Here is a 10851-nt window from a genome sequence, read left to right as displayed (position 1 = left end):
TGGCTTGCAGAGGGGAAATTATTTTCTGCATCTATTTAATCGCTCTTCATGGCAAAGGAGTCTGACTCAGAGAGCTAACCTTTTGCGCGATTGCTTGGCATTTTCGTCTCCCCTGGCAACAGCACCTTTAACGCATAACGTCCATCGGAAGTCCTCTACTTCTCTTCGTTATCACAAGCTGTCCGTCGGCTTCATGGCACCTCATCAGAATGGCCACAGGAGCTTACACAAAACACCCTACGGGGGAAACAAAATCATGTTGTGAAAAGGGGCATTTAAGAAAACCTTTTAAATAATCATAAGTCACCTTATACATGTTAGATAATCGGGCTCATGAGTTAGTGCGTCAGACGGCGCAGGAGATAGGGCAGACAGGAGACATGAGCACAACAATGGTCATCCAATACGTGCCATAGAAGCTGATCATGGTCTTGTCAATCCAGCTGCGGAACCTGGAGACCGCAGTATAGACACCGGGATACCTGGAGTTGCCACAGCCGTTTCCCCAGGACACGATGCCATACACACGCCCATCACACACCAGCGGGCCCCCGGAGTCCCCCTACAACAATAATGTGATATAGCCCTCAGCATCATAGATGAACACACAGACCTTTGTGTGACACCACACACAGATTTCAATGTCATACCACGTGCAGCAAAATCACTTATTTATCCACTTTTTTATCCATTTAACACTTCATTTATGCTAGACTGGGAACACACTCTACACTCCACATGTCTGCAGAAATCAGTCTGTGTTGTTATTAACCAAGCTATATGCAGTGGAATGGTTAAAGGCATAGACTTAAGGTTACTGGTTCAAGTCTCAGGTTCCTGGTTCAAGTCCTTTAGCAAGGAGCAAAAAATAAAATCCTCCAGTATAAAAATACTTCTGTATGAATGGATGGAACTTCTCCTTTCTTTGTCTTTCTCCACTTGCTTCCTGTAGCTGAATATATGAAGTTCAATACTCTGGTTACGGCCTATGAAACCATTTGTGGATCCGTTTCCTGATACATACAGAACCTGACCACTCACTACACTCCTCCACCTCTGTCTGCTTGGTGGCACCACACACAAGGTGTCCAAAATCATAAACACAAACGTACTTGGTTCTGGCTCTAATGCGGAATGACCCCTTTCAGTCCCTCAGAGCTGCCAAATCCTCCTCTTTTACAAACACACACACACACACACTTTCTGAACCGCTTGTCCCATACGGGGTCGCGGGGAACCGGAGCCTACCAGGCAACACAGGGCGTAAGGCCGGAGGGGGAGGGGACATACCAAGGACGGGACGCCAGTCCATCACAAGGCACCCCAAGCGGGACTCGAACCCCAGACCCACTGCAGAGGAGGACCCGGTCCAACCCCCCCCCCCCCCTTTTACCTTTACTTATTTAGGATACTACTAAATTCACTACCACCGCAACCCTATTAGGACAAGCGGGATGGATGGATGGATGGATGGATGGATAAACTACTTCCAAGGGGTCACTCATCCATATATCAATGGAACACACTCTCTCTGTCACTGACACACTACAGGGGAACCTGAACAGCATGTCTTTGGACTATGAGAGGAAACCAGAGCACCTGGAAAAAACTCACACAGATACCAGGAGAACATGCAAACTCCACACAGACTGAGGGGGGATTGAGCCCATGTCCTCTCATACCACCCAGGTGCTGTGAGACAGCAGTGTTGCTCGCTGTGCCACCATGACGCCCAAGAAGGCCCAAAAAGCCCCAAAAAGCCCCAAAAAGTAGAGTCTGAAAACACATCTTTCACACTCACTTCTCCCCTGATCTCCTGTGTGCTCAATGACTGTGTACTATGTTATCCATTGATCTGTTTATCATGTAATATGTACTGGTATCCTGGTTTATACGGCGGTATGTGACAAATTGACTATATTCAAGAATCACGTCTGAATCCAGATCTCTCCTTCAGTTGATGTACTGCACTGTTGTATTGTTTTCTGAGTTGCATGCTGCTTTGAAGAAAAGCATCTGTGAAATGAATAAATGTGAATGTAAAATGCAAACTTTGGGATCCCGGGGTTATAAAAGCATTAGTAAAGGGAAGATCACATAGTACTTAGAGACCTGTATTCTAACCTGGGGGTTGCGAGTTTCAGTCTCCCTCTTGCGACTCCTTTAGAGCCAAGTTATCCTGAACAGCTTCAGTAAATAAGCAGCTGTTCGAATAGATAAAATTTGTAAGTTGTTTCCGATGATATGTCAGCAAAGAAACAGAGTACGAATTCACATGAATCCTGTCAGTATTTCCTTTGGGATTTTTGTCATTATTTTGGTTCCACCATCACCCTGTACAGTACACTGCGTTTAGAGAGAACATCAGCTTTGTGAATAATATGCAAAAATAAATGTACCTTAAAGTAATCTGATTGCATCAGCTTCTAGGAGCACTCCTGCTTGAGGGAGAAATTAATTGGAACTTCAGTCATGGCTTTTGAGCAGAGCGGTTCTACTCATGTACATTTATTTCTTGAGTGGGTGAATCAAGTTCACAAAAAAACCTTTTTGTAAACTCCCACCGTGGAATAATCCAGTACTGAATACAGATGCTCTTTGGAATGAAAAGCATAGTGAAATTCTGCTATCAAACAACAGCAGTCTAAAATGGTCCAGTACCAAGTCCTATAGTGTTACCATGTTCCAAAAACCATGTCCAGGTGCGTGAAATTGAGCTCTTGTACACTGACACGGTTGTGCTGTTGATTAACTTAAACAGAGATATGGATCAGCACCACAACTTTGCCCCAGTTATTTGGGCTGCAATTTGCCCAGCATTTATAGTACTGTACCAGTCAAAAGTTTGAGTGCACCTGGTCAGCCTCCGCAACACCTGTATGGGAGTAACCGGGCTGAAGAGTGAAAGCAAAGCAGCCCACAAATGTCCTGTCACAATCCCTGGGAAATGCTGCAGAAAAGTTAGTAAGATAGGTCACCACACTTTCTGCTCAAACTTGTCGCGGTTAGGGCTTACAGTTAGGTTAGGATGAGGGGTTTGCTTGAGCATAGCAGTTGGGTTAGGGTTGGGGTTATGGTACGATTAGGGGTTATAGTTAGGTTCAGCTTAAGAGTCAGCGGTTAGGGTAAGTCTGGGTTGGGCTCAGTGTTAGTCAGTTAGGGGTTTGGGTTAGGATTTATGGATTAGGAAAGGGTCAGGGTTAGAGGATAGGGGTTAAGTAAGTGTTAGGGGTTGGGGTTAGGGTCAGGGTTAGTATCACGCCAAATGTGAAAAAAACAGTTTCCAGAAAGTGTCCTCAGACTTTTGATTGGTGAACTTGTTTCAACTTTTTTGTTCAAATGGCCACAGTTGGATGGCCAAGTGCTGCTGGCTCTGATCTGGGCAACACTCTTCCTGCCAGCACTTTCATTTCCACCCTCCTTTATAATGCAGCTCTGCACAAGGTCATCTGCCACATAAATCTGAAATATTATAAATCAAAGTGTGCATTCATTCTTTTAATGTAATCGACTGCATAGAATTTTAAGGATGTTGTATAATTCTTCATTTCACAGTACAGATGAAGAGTACACACAGTGCATAACAATTGCAAGTATACATTATAATTTACTCTGTATAACCTTATATATACAAGGTTATTTATATATGTGTATACATACACGCAATATATATACAACATATAACTTTTTTAAATCACTTCAAGGGATGTCAACAGATTGTCCTCCAAAAAAAGAGAAAAGGAGGAAGAACTGCACCCATTACATTGTTTTTTGAATCATGCTGAATCATGCTGATGACTCCGTTCCCACCTTGCAGGCGTCCTTGCCCCCCGCAGAGTATCCAGCACAGATCATGTTGACTGTGATGTTTCCGTCAAAGGATGTGCTGCTGTTGCATCTGGCACTGGAAACAATAGGCAGGCGGACCGTGCGCAGAACAGAGGGAACCTGCCCCCCACCAGGGTTGGTGAAGCCCCACCCCGATGTCCGGCACATGCGCCCCTCAGACACCAAGGCCCCGGAGCGTGGCAAGGGGGCAGCAGCCACAAAGCTGTTCATGTACACCGGCACGTTCAGCTAGACAGGGATGGGAAGAGTGGGAGGCAACTGAGGTCAGGATCGCATAATATCATGAGGGGCAGCAGGTGGAATAGTGGTTAGAAGCAATCCTGAGGTTGCAGGTTCAAATCCCACCCCCTGTTGAAGTACCCTTGAGCAAAGTACTTATCCAGTAAAAATGCTCTAGCTGTATAAAAGAGTAAAATAATTGCAATTTTCTTAACATTCTAAGTTCCATTGGAGAGAAGTGTCAGCTAAACAAATAAATTCAAATTAAAACGAAGAACATGCTTTCGGCAGTGAAGACATGCACAAAACAAGCCAAACATTAAGAGCTGCCCACAACACATACCACCTCTCATGGAATGTCTTACTGTTCCATAGAAGGAAAAGAAATCATTATCTTATAATCTAATATCTACCATTTATCAATATCTGTTAAAGAAGAATCTTGTAGTTCTACTGGCCCGATACTATCAGCAGTTTAAGTTGGTGGCAGAGAACATGCCAGCTTCCTGTAGAAGGAAAGATCACGAGAAGAAAATGAGGTTTCACTGGACATGCATCACATCACCAGGAGAGCACTGACACGGAACCCCTAAGGGGTCGGCTGAAGAACACCCGGCTGCACATGGAATCAACTTGAGGAAATGGCACAGAATAGAAGTTGTTGGCAAACTACTCCAAACTTTTATTATGCAGCGAAGCTTGGAGGAAGTGCTCCCCTTATATCATCAAGCGTCTGTCTGCCGTCCTTTTAATAATTAAGTTACTTACTTCTGTATTTCAGAGACTCATTTATAAATTACTCATGTGGCTAATGGTCTCCACTCATCTACTTTAAAAGAATCTATACGTATTGAAGTTCCACATAAAACATAGACTGCACGTAGAAAGACAGAATCACAGAATGCCTGACTACAGTATCACAGGTGAATGCACTAGAAAACTTTTACCTGATCCTAATTATCACATTAAAAGATGTATCAAGATGTATTTATTTCCAAATAAATACAAGATCCTTCAATCCATTTTCATTAACTGGTTTTCCTGTTTGCAGTAATCCAGAGCCTATCCTGGAATCACTGGATGTAAGGGGTGTTAAATCCTGGATGGGATGCCAGTCCGTCTCAAGGCAGGTACACACTCAGGCATTCACACACTAAGGGCAATTTAAGATCACCAGTCCAACTGAACTGCATGTCCTTAGACAGTGTGAGGAAACTAGAACATCTGGGGGAAACTCATGCAGACACAGGAAGAACATGTAAACTGCAAGGTAGATTCAAGCCTATGCCTAAACAGCTATCCGCTGGATCACCATGCTGTCTTAAATCTAAGATATAAACCAAAAACAACACGTAACCTGCAATTCATCACTGAGCCTAAAACACAGTGAAGTATTGCTCAAGTACTATGATGCTTTAAGTGTTACAGTGGTCTATAGTATCATAACATGATCCTTTAAGTGTTACAGTGGACCATAGTATTGTACCATGATCCTTCAAGCGTTACAGTGGACTGCAGCATCATGTTTTTGAGTGATTTGCAGACGCGCCAGGAATCCTCAGTCAAAATGTGTCCATAAACTGAACTGAAATGCAAATAAGCTACACCAACACTAAGAGCACATGCAGCCTGACACCACATGCCACAGTACTCGTTCACTGGCTATATATGATTCATTACTGATTTAAGCTCCTGTTTGTTTTTGCTGAATGACAGTTCTTTACTCACCCGTATGAGCATGATGTCGGCGTTGTTGTTGCTCTTATTGTACTGCGGATGGGTAATCAGGAGCTCAGGGGTGAAGAACTGCTCAGTGCCTTCATAGACCCCCAAGGAGTAATCTCCTGCTACAATGATCATCTGGTTGAGCCTGTTGGTATAAGTTAGCATCATCCACAGGAGAATAACAAATATACTTAATACCAGATTGAGCATTTCTCTTGGGTAAAGTGCTCACTGAAATTAAAATACTGTCTGACCTTATGCGTATAGAGTATTTTATTGTGCAATATAGATGTACATCACACTGCCAAGTATGTTTTCTTTAGATTTGGTCGAGGAAGAAGAGTTTAAATGTGTTCATTGCACCGCAGAGAAAAAAACTTGGCAGTTGCTTCAAACCTGCTGTTGACTTTACATTCTCAAATCGGGCCTAAAATGATCTGCTAAATGAGATGGAGAGTTCCTTCTATTTTTCTGATGCTCCCCTTTCTGTTATGTCAAAGGACAGTAGTGCAATAGACTGCAGAAATGATTTGTTAGTATTTCTAGTATTCGAGTCTCTTTTAGGCCCCTTCATTACTGTCCCTTTGTTCAGACATCCCAAGAAGCAGATTCCCATGAAAAGAGAAGCTGGAAAACTAACTACAGAGCTGGCAAACTTGCAAAACAAACACCTTCAGTTCAGGTACAAAAGTCTAACATCAGTGTTATAGATAATGGCATAAGCTGATGTGCTTTGTTTCAGTGAATTCAAGCATTGTTTTCTGATCCTGGCTCTGAAGATCTGGCTTCATCTTGTGGGTTGAAAAGATGAGTCACCCTAACCGAAGCTCATCTAGCAGTTTTATACATGGTTAATGTGCCCACTATTTTGTTACTGGTCCAAGTCTCAGGAGCACATGCACGTGTTAGTAAAAGCTGAACTCCTTCCTTTATTATGCACCTATAAAACTGGACAAACATTTTAAATTATAGGCCTTCCCAAGGCAGACAAAAAATATTGCAAAATATAGTCCTGTCAGTATATGTTTCGTTATTCAAAAGTGCAGCAGGCCTTTAGCTGCCCTTAGAGACGCACATGGATGATAGCCGTCTCAGCTGAACTCACCCAATGTTGCAGTGTGCCGCTGTGAGCACCCAGTACTTATTGATCAGAGATCCCCCACAGAAGTGCTGCCCTTTAATACTCTGTAGAGACACAATGTATTTGATGAAGTGGGGTGCAGGGACGTTTCCTCCCACTATGCGGCCTTCAATGAAACCTTGACCTAAAGAGAAGAATAAAATAAAATAAAATGACCTGCTACAGCAAGCTGACAAGAAAAATGACAATGCTTCTCAGTGAACATCACATCTTTATTGATGCAAAAGTCTCTACTTATTGCTTGAAAATGTATGAAATACATTTGAAGGAGACCATGAAGCTATATAATAACTTTCATAGGCTTTGCGAAAACAGAATGTCTACAACCCGTTGACACAAGCAAGGCCACTGCAAACCCAGCAACACAGGGCTCAACACTGTAAGGGGAGGGGATACACCCCAGATGGGATGCCAGTCTGCCACAAGGTACCCTAAACAGGACTCAAACCCCAACCCACCACCCAGCAGGCCCCAGCCAAACACACTGCACCACCACACCCTCCAGGCTTTCTGAGTGTAAGCAAAAAGATATACTTTCCAAATGGATGAGGATTTCTTTTATTATCCTGTTTGGATCCCCTACTACAATTTCAGCAGAGCACCAGCAAAAATGTGACTTGTAATGGACCATTGGTGTTCCCTTAAGGACCCAAACCTTGGAATAATCCGCTTAGTGGACTACATTTTGTAAACACTTTTCTAGAAGTTGGGTTAAAGAACAATCCTGACTTTTGGCAACATTTACAAACTTATGCCTATTGAGCAGATTCACCTCAATGTGTGTGTAAACACAGCTGGTCCATTGCATCTACAAATAAACAAATGCAGCTGCTATTAGGTGCAGCAGTTCATCTGATGAAAAACTCACATCACAAGATTACAAGAAGATGAAAACAACAACAACAGCAACAACAACAAGATGAAATGACCACAAGTGTACAAATGTGAGTCCAGATTGGTTTAAGTGAACCAAATTACTATGTAATAAGTAACTTTTTGGATTATTTTATGAATGTGCATTGTTGTAAGATGATTATGCACAGTGTTCAAAAAACTTTTATTTTTCACCTTAAGAAGGGTATGTTTGATAGTGTTGCCATCTGAGGGCTTGGTGCAAAGCTAAATGTTGACAATGCAGATGACTCACTGCAACCAGAAGCTTCTCAGTTAAGTGTCTATTATATTTTTTTGTAGCTCTCACATTTTATTAGGTACTGTATGTAATCTGCTTCATTGCATTACAAGATGGTGCATAAAAGAGCTGAACCCCTCCAAAATAAAACCCAGGCGCTAATCTCTTCTTGAAATTAATTCAACAAAAAATATCTATTTTCTCTTACATTCAGGCTTTGTGTGAATATTTGACCTTGAATGTCATTAGAGTCTAACAACAAATTTATTAGCTTTTTTAAATAATAGTGTGGCCATTTTTGTGGTTGACTGGACATATATTCCTGATTTACAGCATATGAAATGTTGAAATGGGGCTCAACAACACTGCAGAATTAAACAGAATGGACAATGGATGAAAGAGTCCAGCCCCTTAACTGTTCATCTGAAACTTTTTTGTTTTTCTTTTTCAATAAAAATCTTTACGCGTATAATTTGGACTAAAGCAGGGGGAACTCCAATGACCAAAAACATTTTTGCCTGGGATCACCATACTTCCCTAATGATAATTCCCCTAATTTAGGAATCACAAAATCAGAACCATTCAGCTTTGCAATTTGCTGCTTTTCTTCTCTCTGAGCTCTCTAAACTCTTCTTGGCTGTTTCTGCAGAGCAACATGAAAGAACTCATTAGAGAAAAACAAACAGGAATTTCCACAATGCTCGTGGATGTGTTTTTTTTCATAATACATGAGCTTTGTTTTTATCAATTTGAAATAATTCAGCCTGAAATAATGTGACCCAGAAACAAATGTTAAACTTCTGTGTGTTCGTTGTTCCAGCGTGTTTCACAATAGTGTTAAACTCAAGATAGGGTCATGTACACCCAAGTGTGAATTATAGCCAATGAATTATTGAATATCTATTAGAAAGTTATTTATGGAACTCGAGATAAAGCTGTACCACAACATGAGTCTGGGCCTAAAGCTTAAGCTGACCTCTCAGTTGAAACACTGGAACTCATTCCTTTCTCTACTATCCTTCAAGGTACCCCTTAAAGCTCCCACATTCCTCCAACTGGCATCGTTGTGCCCCTCACAGTTTCATAGAGCTGACCTAAACAAACAGCAGAACCACTCCATTCAAGCATGTACCCAAATATCACAAACAGCTGGGCCTAAAAGTCCAAACGTTTTCAAAATATGTACGTTTGTCTGTAATCTGCTCAAAACAAAAAATAGCATTAGGTGCATTAATGGAAGTAAATAGTCAAAACAATAATATAAATGGCTTGAAAAACATTATGCTCATTCTAAAATGATTACTAATATTAAATGAAAGCCCAGTTTTGCTGAATATTATAATATCGTTCTAAACTACACTACACTGTATGATCCTAAACTATACTATATGGCACTGTACTGTACTAAATTGTACTGCTATTCTACTCATAGTATCTCCATTCTACTACATAATTCCTAATTCTCAGATGCGATATCACACACAGATACACACAGCTCAATAGCTCATAGGCATAGCACTCTAAAATATACTTACAGCTCACAACAGCAAACTTCACCAGCACACACTGCAGAAGGACCAAAAGGTTCATGGTGAGACAACGGCGAGTGACAGGAGACTGACACTCAGGGCAACTCGGCCAGTGCTTCCTCATTCTTCCCAAAGGAGAAAGATCTCATCAGCAGCGTTTCTCGGGTTTCTTAGTTCTTATTTCCATCTCCATGGCCACCATCCTGCTCTGCAACAATATAGGATTCACAGGGTAAGCCTTCACAATTTAAACTTGTTTCCCTGATGTGTCCCATCCATAGCACCGTACATTTTCTGCATTTTCATATAATTGCGAGATATTGAATTATTTTCAAAAATTCTTATTCCTAATTAGTTCTTTTTCCAAGAACCTCTTGGGTATCAGTATTCCCAAAGGATTAAATAACAGAAGACTACATTTATGCCAGTCTTCAGATGTTGGGAAAGAGGGCAGAATTACTGAACGATAAATTCCACATTGATGCATTAACTACTGATAAGTGAAAGCAAAGTGAATTTCATGTCCATTCTTCAAGGACTCTTGAATGATTGTGCCCTTGTTACCCTTCTCTTTCAGTTTCTCAGGAAGGACCTCAGCAAACTTCCCCTAAGGCCCCTGGCTCCAGTCTGAGGTCATAAGTGCCTGTATAGCTGCGATATGAACTTTCTCATCTCCCCAAACCTAACCCACCACAACTTTTCACGGAGTGAAAGGTTTTTCCAGCTAACTCACTTGTATCTTTTCACCTTGACTATACTATGCCTGCATGAAATGGCGTTGTGACCCCAGCCATTGTTTATATGTAAATAATTTCAAATTGCTTCATCAGCCCTATTCAAGCATTTACAGTTTGAAGGTTGTTTGGTCAGTTTTACCCTCCTGCTAAATGCAGAAGGCTCACCTTACTGAACATCAGATTTTATGATGGTTAAGACACTGTCATTTCAAACTGTGGTGTGACTTGGTGATTTCCCACTGAGGACTCTAGAAGTCATCTTTGAAATGGTCCATAAATGACCTCATATGTGCTGTTCCCATGGTGGTGATCTTTTTGGAGTCGCTTTTGACTGTTCCTCACAATTTATAAATGGCCACTGGTCTGACCTTTGGTTAGTTTCAGATTACTTTCTCGTTCAGTAATAACACACTTTCTTGCTACACAAGGTGTTGTTTCATGCTTCATGTTTAATTAACAGAGAAAGTGGTAAACTCAACTGCTGGACTAAGACACTGAGGAACTGTATGCAGGCTTCCT

At 41.6% G+C, this 10851-nt stretch overlaps 1 protein-coding gene across 1 annotated transcript; it reads right to left on the bottom strand.

Moving 5' to 3' along the window:
• Positions 1 to 346: 346 nt before the first annotated feature.
• LOC108939120 (trypsin-like) lies at positions 347 to 9656 on the bottom strand. Its single transcript, XM_018760254.1, has 5 exons — positions 9602 to 9656; positions 6899 to 7058; positions 5797 to 5938; positions 3811 to 4077; positions 347 to 562 (listed from the first exon to the last, which is right to left on the bottom strand). The coding sequence occupies exons 1-5, from the start codon at positions 9654 to 9656 to the stop codon at positions 347 to 349; spliced, it is 840 nt and encodes a 279-aa protein (XP_018615770.1).
• Between the last annotated feature and the right edge of the window lie 1195 nt (positions 9657 to 10851).

This window comes from Scleropages formosus, chromosome 19 (assembly GCF_900964775.1).
Source record: "Scleropages formosus chromosome 19, fSclFor1.1, whole genome shotgun sequence".
In the NCBI taxonomy this organism is placed as follows: Eukaryota; Metazoa; Chordata; class Actinopteri; order Osteoglossiformes; family Osteoglossidae; genus Scleropages; species Scleropages formosus.
The sequence above is the reverse complement of the archived record's forward strand: the minus strand, read 5'-3'. Positions and strand labels throughout refer to the sequence as shown.

What these genes read in the sequence shown, in the direction of transcription:
- LOC108939120 (XM_018760254.1), bottom strand. Translation starts at nt 9,656, where the DNA reads ATGAACCTTTTGGTCCTTCTGCAGTGTGTGCTGGTGAAGTTTGCTGTT. An exon ending in GCGGCACACTGCAACATTGG is followed by an intron (nt 5,939 to 6,898) that starts GTGAGTTCAGCT and finishes TTATACCAACAG; the next exon opens with GCTCAACCAGATGATCATTG. An exon ending in CCGACATCATGCTCATACGG is followed by an intron (nt 4,078 to 5,796) that starts GTGAGTAAAGAA and finishes ATCCCTGTCTAG; the next exon opens with CTGAACGTGCCGGTGTACAT.